At 40.7% G+C, this 19,298-nt stretch overlaps 1 protein-coding gene across 19 annotated transcripts in view; it reads right to left on the minus strand.

The window, feature by feature from the left end:
* The window catches only part of LOC105472068 (ankyrin repeat domain-containing protein 30B-like), a 539,363-nt gene that overhangs the window by 466,233 nt on the left and 53,832 nt on the right, over positions 1 to 19,298 (minus strand). For 13 of the 19 annotated variants that reach the window (XM_071070098.1, XM_071070097.1, XM_071070095.1 and 10 more), the window contains exon 1: positions 9,266 to 9,554. The exons of 5 other annotated variants lie outside the window; for them this stretch is intronic. In XM_071070098.1, coding sequence (XP_070926199.1) covers positions 9,266 to 9,489 — 224 coding nt within the window. In that variant the 5' untranslated portion in view covers positions 9,490 to 9,554. Of the gene's footprint in view, positions 1 to 8,413; positions 8,548 to 9,265; positions 9,555 to 19,298 lie in introns of those variants that run through there. One more of the 19 variants, XM_071070100.1, reaches the window with a different exon arrangement.

Genomic DNA, 19,298 nt, shown 5'->3' on the forward strand with positions numbered 1-19,298 from the left:
TACTCCAATTTTATTTATTTATTTATTTATTTAGATTTTTCTTTAATATATTTTTTAAATTTATTTATTATTATTATACTTTAAGTTGTAGGGTACATGTGCATAACGTGCAGGTTTGTTACATATGTATACTTGTGCCATGTTGGTGTGCTGCACCCATCAACTCGTCATTTACATCAGGTATAACTCCCAATGCAATCCCTCCCCCCTCCCCGCTCCCCATGATAGGCCCCGGTGTGTGATGTTCCCCTTCCTGAGTCCGAGTGATCTCATTATTCAGTTCCCACCTATGAGTGAGAACATGCGGTGTTTGGTTTTCTGTTCTTGTGAGAGTTTGCTAAGAATGATGGTTTCCAGCTGCATCCATGTCCCTACAAAGGACACAAACTCATCCTTTTTGATGGCTGCATAGTATTCCATGGTGTATATGTGCCACATTTTCTTGATCCAATCTGTCACTGATGGACATTTGGGTTGATTCCAGGTCTTTGCTATTGTGAATAGTGCTGCAATAAACATACGTGTGCATGTGTCTTTATGGCAGCATAATTTATAATCCTTTGGGTATATCCCCAGTAATGGGATGGCTGGGTCGTATGGTACATCTAGTTCTAGATCCTTGAGGAATCGCCATACTGTTTTCCATAATGGTTGAACTAGTGTACAATCCCACCAACAGTGTAAAAGTGTTCCTATTTCTCCACATCCTCTCCAGCACCTGTTGTTTCCTGACTTTTTAATGATTGCCATTCTAACTGGTGTGAGATGGTATCTCATTGTGGTTTTGATTTGCATTTCTCTGATGGCCAGTGATGATGAGCATTTTTTCATGTGTCTGTTGGCTGTATGAATGTCTTCTTTTGATAAATATCTGTTCATATCCTTTGCCCACTTTTTGATGGGGTTGTTTGTTTTTTTCTTGTAAATTTGTTTCAGTTCTGTGTAGGTTCTGGATATTAGCCCTTTGTCAGATGAGTAGATTGCAAAAATTTCTCCCATTCTGTAGGTTGCCTGTTCACTCTGATGGTAGTTTCTTTTGCTGTGCAGAATCTCTTTAGTTTAATGAGATCCCATTTGTCAATTTTGGCTTTTGCTGCCGTTGCTTTTGGTGTTTTAGACATGAAGTCTTTGCCCATGCCTATGTCCTGAATGGTACTACCTAGGTTTTCCTCTAGGATTTTTATGGTATTAGGTCTAACATTTAAGTCTCTAATCCATCTTGAATTAATTTTCGTATAAGGAGTAAGGAAAGGATCCAGTTTCAGCTTTCTACTTATGGCTAGCCAATTTTCCCAGCACCATTTATTAAATAGGGAATCCTTTCCCCATTTCTTGTTTCTCTCAGGTTTGTCAAAGATCAGATGGCTGTAGATGTGTGGTATTATTACTGAGGACTCTGTTCTGTTCCATTGGTCTATATCTCTGTTTTGGTACCAGTACCATGCTGTTTTGGTTACTGTAGCCTTGTAGTATAGTTTGAAGTCAGGTAGCGTGATGCCTCCAGCTTTGTTCTTTTGACTTAGGATTGTCTTGGAGATGCGGGCTCTTTTTTGGTTCCATATGAACTTTAAAGCAGTTTTTTCCAATTCTGTGAAGAAACTCATTGGTAGCTTAATGGGGATGGCATTGAATCTATAAATTACCTTGGGCAGTATGGCCATTTTCACGATATTGATTCTTCCTATCCATGAGCATGGTATGTTCTTCCATTTGTTTGTGTCCTCTTTTATTTCACTGAGCAGTGGCTTGTAGTTCTCCTTGAAGAGGTCCTTTACATTCCTTATAAGTTGGATTCCTAGGTATTTTATTCTCTTTGAAGCAATTGTGAATGGAAGTTCATTCATGATTTGACTCTCTGTTTGTCTGTTACTGATGTATAAGAATGCTTGTGATTTTTGCACATTAATTTTGTATCCTGAGACTTTGCTGAAGTTGCTTATCAGCTTAAGGAGATTTTGGGCTGAGACAATGGGGTTTTCTAAATATACAATCATGTCATCTGCAAACAGGGACAGTTTGACTTCTTCTTTTCCTAACTGAATACCCTTGATTTCTTTCTCTTGCCTAATTGCCCTAGCCAGAACTTCCAACACTATGTTGAATAGGAGTGGTGAGAGAGGGCATCCCTGTCTTGTGCCAGTTTTCAAAGGGAATTTTTCTAGTTTTTGCCCATTCAGTATGATATTGGCTGTGGGTTTGTCATAAATAGCTCTTATTATTTTGAGGTACGTTCCATCAATACCGAATTTATTGAGCGTTTTCAGCATGAAGGGCTGTTGAATTTTGTCAAAAGCCTTTTCTGCATCTATTGAGATAATCATGTGGTTCTTGTCTTTGGTTCTGTTTATATGATGGATTATGTTTATTGATTTGCGAATGTTGAACCAGCCTTGCATCCCAGGGATGAAGCCCACTTGATCGTGGTGGATAAGCTTTTTGATGTGTTGCTGAATCCGGTTTGCCAGTATTTTATTGAGGATTTTTGCATCGATGTTCATCAGGGATATTGGTCTAAAATTCTCTTTTTTTGTTGTGTCTCTGCCAGGCTTTGGTATCAGGATGATGTTGGCCTCATAAAATGAGTTAGGGAGGATTCCCTCTTTTTCTATTGATTGGAATAGTTTCAGAAGGAATGGTACCAACTCCTCCTTGTACCTCTGGTAGAATTCAGCTGTGAATCCATCTGGTCCTGGACTTTTTTTGGTTGGTAGGCTATTAATTATTGCCTCAATTTCAGAGCCTACTATTGGTCTATTCAGGGATTCAACTTCTTCCTGGTTTAGTCTTGGAAGAGTGTAAGTGTCCAGGAAATTATCCATTTCTTCTAGATTTTCCAGTTTATTTGCATAGAGGTGTTTATAGTATTCTCTGATGGTAGTTTGTATTTCTGTGGGGTCGGTGGTGATATCTCCTTTATCATTTTTAATTGCGTCGATTTGATTCTTCTCTCTTTTCTTCTTTATTAGTCTTGCTAGTGGTCTGTCAATTTTGTTGATCTTTTCAAAAAACCAACTCCTGGATTCATTGATTTTTTGGAGAGTTTTTTGTGTCTCTATCTCCTTCAGTTCTGCTCTAATCTTAGTTATTTCTTGCCTTCTGCTAGCTTTCGAATGTGTTTGCTCTTGCCTCTCTAGTTCTTTTAATTGCGATGTTAGACTGTCAATTTTAGATCTTTCCAGCTTTCTCTTGTGGGCATTTAGTGCTATAAATTTCCCTCTACACACTGCTTTAAATGTGTCCCAGAGATTCTGGTATGTTGTATCTTTGTTCTCATTGGTTTCAAAGAACATCTTTATTTCTACCTTCATTTCGTTATGTACCCAATAGTCATTCAGGAACAGGTTGTTCAGTTTCCATGTAGTTGAGCGGTTTTGATTGAGTTTCTTAGTCCTGAGTTCTAGTTTGATTGCACTGTGGTCTGAGAGACAGTTTGTTATAATTTCTGTTCTTGTACATTTGCTGAGGAGTGCTTTACTTCCAATTACATGGTCGATTTTGGAGTAAGTACGATGTGGTGCTGAGAAGAATGTATATTCTGTTGATTTGGGGTGGAGAGTTCTATAGATGTCTATTAGGTCTGCTTGCTGCAGAGATGAGTTCAATTCCTGGATATCCTTGTTAACTTTCTGTCTCGTTGATCTGTCTAATGTTGACAGTGGGGTGTTGAAGTCTCCCATTATTATTGTATGGGAGTCTAAGTCTCTTTGTAAGTCTCTAAGGACTTGCTTTATGAATCTGGGTGCTCCTGTATTGGGTGCATATATATTTAGGATAGTTAACTCTTCCTGTTGAATTGATCCCTTTACCATTATGTAATGGCCTTCTTTGTCTCTTTTGATCTTTGATGGTTTAAAGTCTGTTTTATCAGAGACTAGTATTGCAACCCCCGCTTTTTTTTGTTCTCCATTTGCTTGGTAAATCTTCCTCCATCCCTTTATTTTGAGCCTATGTATGTCTCTGCGTGTGAGATGGGTCTCCTGAATACAGCAGACTGATGGGTCTTGACTCTTGATCCAGTTTGCCAGTCTGTGTCTTTTAATTGGAGCATTTAGTCCATTTACATTTAAGGTTAAGATTGTTATGTGTGAACTTGATCCTGCCATTATGATATTAACTGGTTATTTTGCTCATTAGTTGATGCAGTTTCTTCCTAGCCTCGATGGTCTTTACATTTTGGCCTGTTTTTGCAATGGCTGGTACCGGTTGTTCCTTTCCATGTTTAGTGCTTCCTTCAGGGTCTCTTGTAAGGCAGGCCTAGTGGTGACAAAATCTCTAAGCATTTGCTTATCTGTAAAGGATTTTATTTCTCCTTCACTTATGAAACTTAGTTTGGCTGGATATGCAATTCTGGGTTTAAAATTCTTTTCTTTAAGAATGTTGAATATTGGCCCCCACTCTCTTCTGGCTTGGACAGTTTCTGCCAAGAGATCTGCTGTTAGTCTGATGGGCTTCCCTTTGTGGGTAACCCGACCTTTCTCTCTGGATGCCCTTAAGATTTTTTCCTTCATTTCAACTTTGGTGAATCTGGCAATTATGTGTCTTGGAGTTGCTCTTCTTGAGGAGTATCTTTGTGGCGTTCTCTGTATTTCCTGGATTTGAGTGTTGGCCTGCCCTACTAGGTTGGGGAAGTTCTCCTGGATGATATCCTGAAGAGTGTTTTCCAACTTGGTTCCATTTTCCCCCTCACTTTCAGGCACCCCAATCAGACGTAGATTTGGTCTTTTTACATAATCCCATACTTCTTGTAGGCTTTGTTCATTTCTTTTTCTTCTTTGTTCTTTTGGTTTCTCTTCTCGCTTCATTTCATTCATTTGATCCTCAATGGCAGATACTCTTTCTTCCAGTTGATCGAGTCGGTTAGTGAAGCTTGTGCATTTGTCACGTATTTCTCGTGTCATGGTTTTCATCTCTTTCATTTCGTTTATGACCTTCTCTGCATTAATTACTCTAGCCATCAATTCTTCCACTTTTTTTTCAAGATTTTTAGTTTCTTTGCGCTGGGTACGTAATTCCTCCTTTAGCTCTGAGAAATTTGATGGACTGAAGCCTTCTTCTCTCATCTCGTCAAAGTCATTCTCTGTCCAGCTTTGATCCATTGCTGGCGATGAGCTGCGCTCCTTTGCCGGGGGAGATGTGCTCTTATTTTTTGAATTTCCAGCTTTTCTGCCCTGCTTTTTCCCCATCTTTGTGGTTTTATCTGCCTCTGGTCTTGATGATGGTGATGTACTGATGGGGTTTTGGTGTAGGTGTCCTTCCTGTTTGATAGTTTTCCTTCTAACAGTCAGGACCCTCAGCTGTAGGTCTGTTGGAGATTGCTTGAGGTCCACTCCAGACCCTGTTTGCCTGGGTATCAGCAGCAGAGGCTGCAGAAGATAGAATATTTCTGAACAGCGAGTGTACCTGTCTGATTCTTGCTTTGGAAGCTTCCTCTCAGGGGGGTACTCCACCCTGTGAGGTGTGGGGTGTCAGACTGCCCCTAGTGGGGGATGTCTCCCAGTTAGGCTACTCAGGGGTCAGGGACCCACTTGAGCAGGGAGTCTGTCCCTTCTCAGATCTCAACCTCCGTGTTGGGAGATCCACTGCTCTCTTCAAAGCTGTCAGACAGAGTCGTTTGCGTCTGCAGAGGTTTCAGCTGTGTTTGTTATTGCCCTGTCCCCAGAGGTGCAGTCTACAGAGACAGGCAGGTTTCCTTGAGCTGCTGTGAGCTCCACCCAGTTCGAGCTTCCCAGCAGCTTTGTTTACCTACTGAAGCCTCAGCAATGGTGGGCGCCCCTCCCCCAGCCTCGCTGCTGCCTTGCCGGTAGATCACAGACTGCTGTGCTAGCAATGAGGGAGGCTCCCTGGGTGTGGGACCCTCCCGGCCAGGTGTGGGATATGATCTCCTGGTGTGCCTGTTTGCTTAAAGCGCAGTATTGGGGTGGGAGTTACCCGATTTTCCAGGTGTTGTATGTCTCAGTTCCCCTGGCTAGGAAAAGGGATTCCCTTCCCCCTTGCGCTTCCCAGGTGAGGCAATGCCTCGCCCTGCTTCAGCTCTCGCTGGTTGGGCTGCAGCAGCTGACCAGCACCGATCGTCCGGCACTCCCCAGTGAGATGAACCCAGTACCTCAATTGAAAATGCAGAAATCACCGGTCTTCTGTGTCGCTTGCGCTGGGAGTTGGAGAGTGGAGCTGTTCCTATTCGGCCATCTTGCTCCGCCCCCCAATACTCCAATTTTAAATCTCTCACTTTGCTCAGGCTGAGCAAGTAAGTGTGAAATTTTTAAGGATGAAAGGGTCTTGAGAGAATGTATCTTCTACATAATAGGCATTCAGATTACATGCGATAAATGGATTAAAAGAATGGATCAATACAGTTGGGAAGTTCAGTATCTTATAAAACTGCTATGAATAAAGCACTTATATTTGCTCTTTTATTTTTCTAATAACACTACACTAAAGTGATTAATCTATAGTTATTGACATGTAATAAATCTATATAATAAAAATGTGTCTAATAAAATATGTAAATCAGTAAGCACAGATAAAAAGATTCTCTTCTGAAGATGCTAAAAGTTCACAGAACATACTAATCCACAAAAAATAAAAATTCAAATATAGAAAGCAAGAAACTATTTTATCTGTGTAAAATTCATATTGCTGCTCCTCCCAAAAATTATTTTATTAATAATAAACTTTTACTAATAGCATTGTCCATGCTCAATGCAGAAATCAAAGATAATAAAAAGGAAAAACATTTTATATAAAAACAAATGTCCTTAACAAATTTTATATTTTGTACATAATTTCAGATAACACAAGACCATAGTCTGTGTATGTATAATCAAACTGAACTTTACTTTACCCTCACTTAGTATACCAAAATACATTTTCAAATGTCAACATATTTCTGAATATATTTCTACCCTGAGTGATCACATATTATCCCATGCTGTAAACTCACTGAAATGTACTTATAAAAGCCATTAAATGGATTTTTAATACATTGATATTTCTTTTTTTTTTTTTTTTTTTTTTTGAGATGGAGTCTCGCTCTGTCTCCCAGGCTGGAGTGCAGTGGCCGGATCTCAGCTCACTGCAAGCTCCGCCTCCCGGGTCCACGCCATTCTCCTGCCTCAGCCTCCCGAGTAGCTGGGACTACAGGCGCCCGCCACCTCACCCGGCTAGTTTTTTTTTGTATTTTTTAGTAGAGACGGGGTTTCACTGTGTTAGCCAGGATGGTCTCGATCTCCTGACCTCATGATCCACCCGTCTCGGCCTCCCAAAGTGCTGGGATTACAGGCTTGAGCCACCGCGCCCGGCCTACATTGATATTTCAAGCAGTGCTCAGAAAAGAAATTGTGTGTATGTTTCATTATTTTCTAAAAATATTTTTGTGTAATAGAATTGACCACTAATGGGCATATACAATTTTTTAAATATGGTACTTACCATCAAATTGTCTATTTGAAAAGTCATCTGCAACTTAAACCTTAAGGAGTACTATAAATATCACTGCTTTTTATCCGCACAAACTTTGTGGATAGAGAACAGTATTTGACTCCTTTTTTAATTTAAATGCCTTCCCTAACCGGGAACAGTAAATTTGTTTCCTTTGTGCATAGGTCACTTGCAGATCTTAAAAAAGGACTTTGCCCAATTTTAAATTACAGGACAAGTACTTTTTTTAGATCTGCAATTTAGATCTCTAATTTAAACTGCCCAATTTTAAATTAGAGGGATTTTTGTTGATTTGAGTGAATTCTCTATAAAATGAAGAGTTTTAAATCTAATATATATATATATATACACACACATATAGTAAATATTTTTACAAGTATGCTGCCTTTTATTTTTTCTCATATGCAGGGTGGTTTAATTTTTGTTTTACTAAATTGCCCTTCAGAATGCTTGCTTCTGACAATCTTAGAAAAGTTTTGTCAACATAAAAATATATCTGTGTAAATAGGCATATATGTTTTTTTCTGTTATTTTTATCATTTTGTACATTAAAAACTTTTAATCTATATTCCATCAGGAACTTATTTTCTGGCATAAAAATCTAATTTTCTCCAAAAAGCAGGCATTTTACTTAGGAAACTAATTCTTTTCCTACTAGTATAAAGTGTGACCATTACCAAGTTCTAAATTCTTACAAATGTTTGGGTGTTTCTGGATTTTCTATTCTGTCGTATTAATTTACCGGTCTTTTCAGCTGTTAGTAAACAATTTGTGATTTTTTTTTTTTTTTTAAGAGAGAGAGAGAGTTTCTCTGTCACCTAGGCTGAATTGCAGTGGTGGGATCTCCGCTCACTGCAATCTTCACCTACCGGGTTCAAGCGACTCCTGTGCCTCAACCTCCCCAGTAACTGGGATTACAGGCACCCGACATCATGTCTGGCTAACTTTTGTGATTTTGTAAGAGATGGTGTTTCACCTTATTGGCCAGGCTGTTCTTGAACTCCTGACCTCAGGTGATCCACTCGCCTCAGCTGCCCAAAGTGCTGGGATTACAGGCGTAAGCCACCGCGCCCGGCCCATCTTCTGCAAGTTAATAGCGCATTTTGGTATCTAGAAGGGCAAGATTTTTCTACTCCATTACCAAATATGTAAAATGTCATCACAATAGTAAAAGCCTGTGTAATTCAAAAAATGTTAAAACGTTGATAACTTTATTTGGTTTATGTAAAATTGATAAAGAACTCGCATCTTAAGAAAAATCAGTCTTCTTAAATTCAAGAACATAAACCATCTTCTCACCTCAAAGTTTCCTTCTAAGGTCCCTCAGCAAAGAACATATTTACATAGACATTCATTGATATCAAAATGGATATTGGACTTTATCCAAAGAATGTTTAGCCAAGAAGTACATATATTATGGGAATTATTTCATTATGCACCATTTCATAATGTAGCTAACATTATCTTTTAAAGCTTGTACATTAAAAGTAAAATCCTGTATGTACTTAATTTTGTGAGTTAAATCATTAAAATTCTCTACACAGTGCTCTGTGAGAGGAAGTAGGAGTGAAGGAGAAAGCAGCTAAAGTTTGGGGTTGATTTTAAGGTGGCCTGGGCCTTCTGCCCAGCAGGGCGCCCCCGTCCCAGGCCTGGGGGCCTGCCCTGGAAGAAGGCCTAGACCCTGGGGCCCATGGTGGCCGCCCTGCCGTCAGCCATTCCTCCACCTGCTCCCTTCCTCCCCAGGCCCCCCAGCCCCCGACTCTGAAGGGGAAATCCTCCTGCAGCCACCATCTCCTTCTGCAACCCCGGCTCAAGCAGGGCCTGGTACCTCTTCCTGGCGTCTTTTACATTAAGGTTGATGGTCTTCTTCTTCACGGTCATCTTCTGCAGCTTTGAGACTTGGCCCCGGGAGGCAGCTTTATGGATCTTTCTAAGATCCCCGTACTGGATGATGTAGGAGTCGTTGTTGGTGTACACTAGCTGGCTGAAGGGGCTCGGGCGCACCTGGCCCGTGGGCAAGTTATTGCCACCGACTGGAGAGAGCCACTGCATGGCTGTGGCAACCTGCTAGAGAGAGCCCGCGCCTCCGGATCGCCCTCCCCCAAACCCCTCCGTTGGCCCTAGCTTCCCGCTAGCCCTTCCCCAGCCACCACCCGCCCCCTCCCACCCAGATCGTCTTTGCCCTTCTTCAGTCCACGCAGTGCCTCGACACCCGTAAAAAGTTCTGTTTTCGCCAAGCTCTTGCACACTCAGGCCTCTCCCAGCAGAAACGCGCAGAGCAGAGCCGTTAGCCAGCAGCGCATGCGCAGCTCAACAGGCTGAGGAGACACGCGCCCTGGCCACGTTCCCCAGGCACCGCGTGCAGGTGGCAACTGCCGCTCAGGCACTTCCGTGTTGGCGGGCCTCCCTGGAACGGAACATGGGGGGCGCCATGCCACACGGCCCGCTCGACATAGCCACTCCCAGCCCCTCCTCGACCTGCGATCCAGGAGCTGGACCCTGGCACTGGGCACGGTGCAGCCTCTGGGGTGGCACTGAGGGTCGGTTCCCGCCCTCCTGCAGTCAGGGACCCACCCCCTGATTTAGGCGCCCCAGAGGCTTCTGGCCCAAGGATTCGCGCTGCTGGTGACACTGACAGTGTCAGGGTTGCAGCCCCTGCTGCTGCGTGCCGTGTTCAGGTAGGAGCTGTACCTGAGTCCATGGTGGAGGCTAATTTTGTATATTTTTTTAGTAAAGACGGGGTTTCTCCATGTTGGTCAGGCGGGTCTGGAACTCCTAGGCTCAGGCGATCTGCCCAGGATTGCACAGTCCTGATCCCAGGACAGATTGCCTGAGCCTAGGAGTTCCAGAACTGTCTGACCAACATGGAGAAATCTCATCTCTACTAAAAAAAAAATACAAAATTAGCCGGGCATGGTGGCACATTCCTGTAATCCCAGCTACTAGGGAGGCTGAAGCAGGAAAATAGCTTGGACCCAGAAGGCGGAGGTTGCAGTGAGCCACCCGTGGAACATGGGCGGCGCCATACCACACAGCCCGCCTGACATAGCCACTCCCGGCCCCTCCTCGACCTGCGATCCAGGAGCTGGACCCTGGCGCTGGGCACGGTGCAACCTCTGGGGTGGCACTGAGCGACTGTTCCACCCTTCTGCAGCGGGGGACCCACCCCCTGACTTAGGCCCCCTGGAGGTTTCTGGCTCAAGGCTCCGCGCTGCTGGTGACGATGACAGGGACAGGGGACGAGTCACCACACCAGGCCGATGTATTCCTTTCTGATGAATAAATTGACTGGGTGCCAATTTATCATCAGAAAATATGGATTACTTCACTAAACCATCTCCCAAACCTCTCTTCTCGGTGCTCTGCCTTGGTTACTTTTTTTTTTTTTTTTTTTTTTTTTTGAGACAGAGTCTCGCTCTGTTGCCTGGACTGGAGCGCAGGGGCGCAATCTCGACTAACTGCAACCTCTGCCTCCCAGGTTCAAGCAATTCTACTGCCTCAGCCTCCCAAGTAGCTGGGATTACTGGTGTGGGCCACCACGCCCAACTAATTTTTGTATTTTTTAGTAGGGACAGGGTTTCATCATGTTGGTCAGGCTGGTCTTGATCCTGATCTCATGATCCACCTGCCTCGGCCTCTCAAAGTGCTGGGACTACATGACAAGCATAAGCCACCGTGCCCCACTGTAATTTTTTTTTTTTTTTTTTTGGAGGCAGAGTTTCGCTCTGTCACCCAGGTTGGAGTGCAGCGGCGCATTCTCGGCTCCCTGCAAGCTCCGCGTCCTGGGTTCACGCCATTCTCCTGCCTCAGCCTCCAGAGTAGCTGGGACTACAGGTGCCTGCCAGCACGACTGGCTAAATTTTTTTGTATTTTTAGTAGAGACAGGGTTTCACCGTGTTAGCCAGGATAGTCTCCATCTCCTGACGTGATCCGCCCGCCTCAGCCTCCCAAAGTGCTGGGATTACAGGCTTGAGCCACCATGCCTGGCCAATTTCTTTTTTCTTTTCTTTTCTTTTCTTTCTTTTTTTTTTTTTTTTCTTGAGATGAGTTTCTCTTTTGTCGCCCAGGCTACAAGGCAATGGTGTGATGGGCTCACTGAAACCGCCGCCTCCCAGGTTCAAGCGATTCTCCTGCCTCAGCCTCCTCAGTAGCTGGGATTACAGGCATGTGCCACCATGCCGGCTAATTTTGTATATACATATGTATATTTTTTTAGTAGACACAGGGTTTCTCCATGTTGGTCAGGCTGGTCTCAAACTCCCAACCTCAGGTGATTCACCTGCCTCGGCCTCTGAAAATGCTGGGATTACAGGCATGAGTCACCACCGCCTGGCCAGTTACTTTGCAATTTAAGTAACATAAATGCTGGCTGGGCAAGATGACTCTGGCCTGTACTCCCAGCACTTAGAGAGGCCGAGCCCAGTAGATCACCTAAGGTCGAGGTCGAGACCAGCTTGGCCAACATGGAGTGAAACCCTATCTCTACTAATCATACAAAAATTAGCTTCTACTAAACATACGAAAATTAGCTTGTGGCCTGGCGCGGTGGCTCAGGTCTGTAATCCCAGCGCTTTGGGAGGCCGAGGCGGGCAGATCACCTGATGTCAGGAGTTGGAGACCAGCCTGGCCAACATGGCAAAACCCTGTCTGTACCAAAAATATCCGGGCGTGGTGCTGCCTACCTGCAATCTCAGCTACTAGGGAGGCTGAGGCAGGGAGACTCACTTGAACCTGGGAGGCAGGGGTTGCAGTGAGTGGAGATCAAGCCATTGCACTCCAGACTGGGCAACAGAGCGAGACTCCTTCTCAAAACAAAGTCTAACTAAAAATAAAAATAAAAAATAAAAAGTCTAACAAATTGTAGAGACTACATTTCATTAACTTGCAGTGTTTCCTTTGTTAGTTTACACTAAAATTTAATTATTTATTCCAGAATAGGCTAGAAAGGTATAATGCACTCTCTTTTCCATTGGAGATGAAAAATAGGAATGATTATTCTTGGCTCTTCAGGAGTCCTTGAAGGTCCTTGGATCTTCACAAAGGAACTCACAATTTCTGTTCTTCTGACTTTTATCCCTAGTGAAATTGATTCTTCCCCATTAAGCATCAGTAAAATGACCAAAATAACGATAACGTGAAGAAGGGTTAATAACTAAAAACATATTCAAATATACATGGCCACCACTAAGACCTTGATCAACAAAAGGACAAAGAAAATGAATGCACTTTTAACACATACATGTATACATGGGACTATGTTCTTTTCACTAGTAGCGATTAAAGAAATGCTAATATAAAAAAGAGTAAATGAACCATCCTACACTATTAAAGGGGCATAAGAAAGGAATATCGATGGTCCAGTTAATAATACTACCAAAAAGGCATACTAATATTTTTCTAGGGGCATTGTAAATTAGCATAGTGCTTTTTGGAGGAAATCTGCCAATATGTTTTTAAAAATAAAAGGATATAATTCTCTTTGATCTACTGGCTTATGCTTTGGAATTTATTCTAAGGAAATTGTTCAAATGAACAAAAATATACATAAATGAAATTATTTGTTCCATCATTATTTTCAATAGGGAGAAACTAGAAATTACTTAAATTCATCATAGAAATGTGGATAAATGATAGACTATCAACTTAGAAACATATTGTATTCTTGGCCAGGTGCGGTGGCTCGTGCCTGTAATCCCATCACTCTGGGAAGCGGAGGCGGGTGGATCACTTGAGGTCAGTAGTTCTAGACCAGCCTGGCCAACATGATGAAACCCGGTCTCTACTAAAAATACAAAAATTATCTGGGCGTGGTGCACGTGCCTGTAGTCCCAGCTACTTAGTAGGCTGAGGCAGGAGAATTGCTTGAACCTGGGAGCTGGAGGTTGCACTGAGCCAGGATTGTGCCACTGCACTCTAGCCTGGAGGACAAACCGAGAACCCATCTCAAAAAAAAAAAAAAAAAAAAAAAAGAAACATATTGTATTCTCTCTTAGAAAGGGTAGATGAATGGAAAAGTATTAATAATGAAAATAACCAAAAATTGGACTTATAAACTATGGAATTATAACTATTAGTATTTGAAAATATATGCAGATCTACAATTCTTCACATGGAATTACAAAATTCAACATTTATGAATACCTAAACATAAGTTTGGTAAAATCTGATCTATGCTGATGTAGGGGTATTTATAGTCTTATTTTTTTAGACGGAGTTTTTGCTCTGTTGCCCAGGCTGGAGTGCAATGGCACAATCTCGGCTCAGTGCAACCTCCACCTCGTGGGTTCAAGCAATTCTCTTGCCTCAGCCTCCCGTGTAGCTGGGATTAAGGCACCTGCCACCACACTCAGCTAATTGTTAATAGAGACAAAGTTTCACCATGTTGGCTAGGCAGGTCTCAAATTCCTGACCTCAGGTGATCCACCCACCTCAACCTCCCAAAGTGCTAGGATTACAGGTGTGAGCCACCGCACCCAGCCAGGGGTAGTCTTTACTGATCCCAGTTCATGTGATTATTCATATGATTTGCCACTAGGGATATTCCATAATATGCAGTATATTTATCACATTACCTTTCTAAAATCTAAGTATTTTTGAATTGTGATTTCAAAGAAATCTGACTTTGAAATCTTAGTTTGAAATCTGATCCTAACGATTTCAGATAAGCTATTGGAAAATATTACAAATGACAAAAATTGTGCATTAAGATTAAATTGTTGATTAATTTAAGTCACCTTGCAGCCGAGTGTGGTGGTTCATACCTGTAATCCCAGCACTTTGGGAGGCTGAGGCAGGTGGATCACGAGGTCAAGAGATCAAGACCATCCTGGCCAACATGGTGAAACCCCATGTGTACTAAAAACACAAATATTAGCTGGGCGTGGTGACACACGCCTGTAGTCCTAGCTACTCAGGAGGCTGAGGCAGGAGAATCGCTTGAACCCAGGAGGCAGAAGTTGCAGCGAGCCAAGATCGCACCACTGCACTCCAGCCTGGTGACAGCAAGACTCCATCTCAAAATAAATAAATAAATAAATAAATAAATAAATAAACAAATAACTTCGTATATCATAAGGGTTTAATTTAAAAAAAAACTTTTTTGTAAAATATATGTATATTAGTATTATTAGTTCTTATAATTTCATCAATGTGAGGCATAAATAAAATTTGTTAAGTTAAAACTTTCATTATACATTCATTCATTCATTTATTTTCAGACAGAGTTTCGCTCTATCATCCAGGCTGGAGCACAGTGGCATGATCTCGGCTCACTGAAATCTCTGCCTCCCAGGCTCCAGCGATTCTCGTGTCTCAGCCTTCCAAGTAGCTGGGACTATAGGCATGCGCCACCATGCCCGGCTAATTATTAAAAGTCTTATAAGAACATTAGAGTTCTGGGATTATTTTTTGTTTATTTAAGAGACAGGGTCTCACTGTATCACCCATGCTGGGGTGCAGTGATGTGATCATAGCTCACTGTAGCCTTGAACTCCTGGGAAAAGCAATTCTCTCACCTCAACAACCCCAGTGGCTAGGACTAAGGTGCTTGCCACAACGCCCAGCTAGTTTTTAAATTTTCTGTAGAGATAGGTCTCACTATGTTACCCAGTCTGGTTTCAAACTCCTGTGCTCAAGGGATCCTCCCAACTTGGCTTCCCAAAGTGCTAGGATTACAGGTGTGAGCCACCATGCCAGGATAAGAACATGAGATTTCTCTTACCATCTGTTTATATCTAAGTGGAATAGTATAGTATTATGTGTCAGTGTTGAATTATTTTAAAGTATTATGCACTGAAACATGCTAATAATCTGGGTCAGTTTCTATCTTGACCTAGGCTTAAACATATTAGCTAACAAGAGGGGCCCAAAATATTGATTACACACCATCTCCTTATTTATTTTTTTGAGACAGAGTTTTGATCTGTCACCAAGGTTGGAATGAAGTAGCATGATCTCGGCTCACTGCAACCTCCGCTTCCCCTGTTCAAGTGATTCTATGCCTCAGCCTCCTGAGTAGCTGGGATTACAGGCATCCACCACAAAGACCAGCTAATTTTTATATTTTTAGTAGAGAGAGAGTTTCACCATGTTGGCCAGGCTGGTCTCAAACTCCTGACCTCAAGTGATCCGCCCACTTTGGCCTCCCAAAGAGCTGTCATTACAGGCATGAGCCAATGCGCCCAGCCACCATCTCCTTTCATTAAAAATTTGTGAGCTGAAAATAATTCGAAGACAGTTATTTTCATATAGAGTCATTTAATCAAACAGGGATTAATATTAATGACTAATATTAATATTTATTTTATCTAAAATTATGTCTAACTGATTTTTCTAAATTCTCTGACTTGCTAATAATGTTAAACATTAGGTTTAATACATATAATTAGGTCTGTGTGGATGCACTATGTAAATAAAATTGTTTTTAACATTTTGTAAGGTCTGCTGCTTTACAAGTCTTATTATCTTTGTTCCATTTTGATACCAAAATTTTAACTGTGATAATTAGGCTGGAGACACCAAATCGAGGTATGTTTATATAATCACTCTCAAGGATCTCAAGGGTCACTTTATGGTTGCATTATGAAAATTGTAAAAGGATTCAAGTATACATCCCTGATAATAGCTCTTGATAAATCATATAAATCTATATGATAGATACAGTTTAAGATTTAGATCTAGATAAATTCAGCAACTCTGTAATTTATCAAAGGGTTTTGGTTAAAATTGAAGACATTCCTCAATATAGAATTAGTTCTAAAAAATTTGTTGCAACGAAGAATGTTAACAACTTACCTTTGTGTTTTCTCTGAATACTGAGCAATTCAAGATAGACATAGAAGTAAAGCATAATGAAATAAACATGTGAGCTTTGTAGTTCATGGTGTTGTTGGCGCGGTGCTTAGCAACAGGGATTTTCCTACACTACACTCCATTACAGGGCACCCTTACCTACTCGGTCACATATGGAACAGAAACTTTATTGCTAAATTTACAGCATAGCAGAGGCAGAACAGAATTCAATTTCACTTCAGGCTGGGACATCCTAAAGAGAAAAAACACGGAATGGGTGATATGAGCTACCCTAGTTTATTCCTTTCTTCTAGTATCTCCAATCACCTCCACTTGAGGAACTACTGAACAAGAGCACAGGAGCAGTGCTCTAAATGACATTAGATGTCCTTCAATATCTTTGTCAGTCTAAATTCAAAGGAAATATTTTAACTCAAGTAAAAAGACTAGAAAAGAAAGCTAACCCATATGGGGATGCAGAATTTTTTCTTTTTGTTGTTTTAAAATCTCTTGTTTTTGGCCACAGGCACTCTGAGCTAGAAGAAAATATTTAGAAGGATGAGAAATCCTTCTGTATTGAATAAGGGAATTACTCCCAGATGGCAGTGGTGTAAATCTACTATGAAAATAACTATACACACACACACACACACACACACACGTATGTATGTATGTATGTATATGTGTATATATGTGTGTGTATAAAAACATATGTATAAACATATAAATAAATAAATATAAACATATATAAAAATATGTTTATAGAAAATGTCTGGAACCTTTTTAGAGTCTAGAGTCCTTCTTGATGGCCTTAATTTATAAAAATAGCCTCAAATTATTTTATTTAATTAAAAACTGTAAGAGATTAACATTTTCTCCTCATAATGTCCAATCAAGTATTTTTCTTTTGAATGAAGAAAAAAATAATACATTGTCTGTAAAAAAGTAACTCTTTGATTTAGTAGTTAGCAGTGAACAGTTGATATGGTTTGGATGTTTTATCCCCTCCAAATCTCATATTAAAATGTGACCTGTATTGTTGGATGTGGGGCCTTGTGGGAGGTATTAGGTCACAGGAGCAAATCCCTCATGAATGGCTTGATTCTCTCCCTTGGGTAATGAGTGGTAAAGAGTTTACAGGAGATCTAGTTGTTTAAAAGAATGTGGCATCTTCCCGTTCTCTCTTGCTCCCTCTCTTGCCCAATGACATGCTGGCTCCCCTTCAAATTCTGCCATGACTGGAATCTTACTGAGGCCTTCACCACAAGCAGTTGCTGGCACTATGCATTGTGTACAATCTGCAGAACCAATGGCCAAATAAATCTATTTTCTCTATAAATGACCCAGTATTAGGTATTTCTTTTACAACAACACAAACACACTAACACACTGGTGAAAATCAACTTAAATACTTAAATACAGGTAATAACATAAATTTAAAATGCAAACTAAGAGTTGTAAAATTTATATTTCCCCTTCAAAAATTAGCATTCTAAATTCTCTCCTTACAATTTGTTTTACTTTATACACTTTCAACTTCCTATGCTCAAGTTTTCAGAAGACATTGAATAACATCACATCATTAAAGAGAAGAAAAGGAAAAATTGACTGCGAAAATTAAGCATACAATGTATTGAATTAATAGAGATTTGTTGAACAATTTTTGTTAATGGAGTTTATATTTTTAAGTATAAATATTTTTCCGCATATCTTTAAACAAAGTTTTTTTTAAAAAAATCCTATATTTTAAAAATATAGGATATTTACAGCAAATGGTCCCACGGATCCCAATTATTAAACAAAACACAAACATAAATTGATTTCAGTATATCAAATATGCCTTAATAATTATTTTGGGTAGCTATAAAAAGTAGAGTTACCAGATTGAGAGGCATTTCGACTTCTGGGAAGACTTTAAAAACATGAAGCTACATTTCCCACCACCATCAAAGATTTACGTGTGAGAGATTTGTCTTCATTTTGTTTTAATTAGAGCAAACAATTTGCCCATGGGCATCAAAACTTAGAATGAGTTTGACATCACAACACAGTTTATATTCTCTGAGGAAAAATGAAAGGAAACTAAAGAATTTTATTTTTCAGACATCAAATCACAAAACTAAACAGTCCAATTTTCTTTGGGTTCTCAGTGGTACATTTGTGTCTTCAGAGTTTAAAAAACCACACTTTTGGCCGGGCACTGTGGCCCCACACCTGTAATATCAGCACTTTGGAAGGCCGAGGCAGGCAGATCACCAGACCAGGAGATGACGACCATCCTGGCTAACATGGTGAAACCCTGTCTCTACTAAAGATACAAGAAAAACAATTCACTGGGCGTAGTAGCGGGCCCCTGTACTCCCAACTACTCGGGAGGCTGCGGCAGGAGAATGGCTTGAACCCGGGAGGTGGAGCTTGCAGTGAGCCAAGATCATGCCACAACACTCCAGCCTGGGCAATTTTTCTTAAAATCTGGAGGTCTAAAACTTTGCTAAAATAAACGTTTAGCAAGAAGCAAGTTCACATGCGTTGGTTGCTGAAATAAACTGCTAAAGGGAATTCACTAAAATGTCGAACACAATTATACAAAGTAAATACTCATCGAACATGCCAGATGTTTCCTAAATTTAAATTGTTAAATGGACATCGTGGAAGAATCATTTTAGTTTTAAATTCTATAATAAGCAAAATAACTTTCTTATACAGAAACATTTGTTCCTTTGTGTATAAACTAAATCAAATATCATATATAAGTTACACATAAGATACGAATCATGTATAATGCAACTTATCAAACATTTTAGATGAACATGTCAGTTTTTATATTATCAACATAGAACTGTTTTAAGATAAATAAATCATTTCTTCATTTTTCATCTCAATTTATAAGAGATGACATAAGTTACATGACTCAGCGAATCTACACTGAAAGCACTGGATAGGTGAATTAATTCACTGGATAAGTGAATTGCAATTTTTGCTCAAATATGGAAAAAATCTGACTGATTATAATCAAAATCATCAACTGTCAGTTACTTTTTCTGCAAGCTCTTTACTTAATATAAAATCTA

Source organism: Macaca nemestrina, chromosome 9 (assembly GCF_043159975.1).
Source record: "Macaca nemestrina isolate mMacNem1 chromosome 9, mMacNem.hap1, whole genome shotgun sequence".
Taxonomy (NCBI): domain Eukaryota; kingdom Metazoa; phylum Chordata; class Mammalia; order Primates; family Cercopithecidae; genus Macaca; species Macaca nemestrina.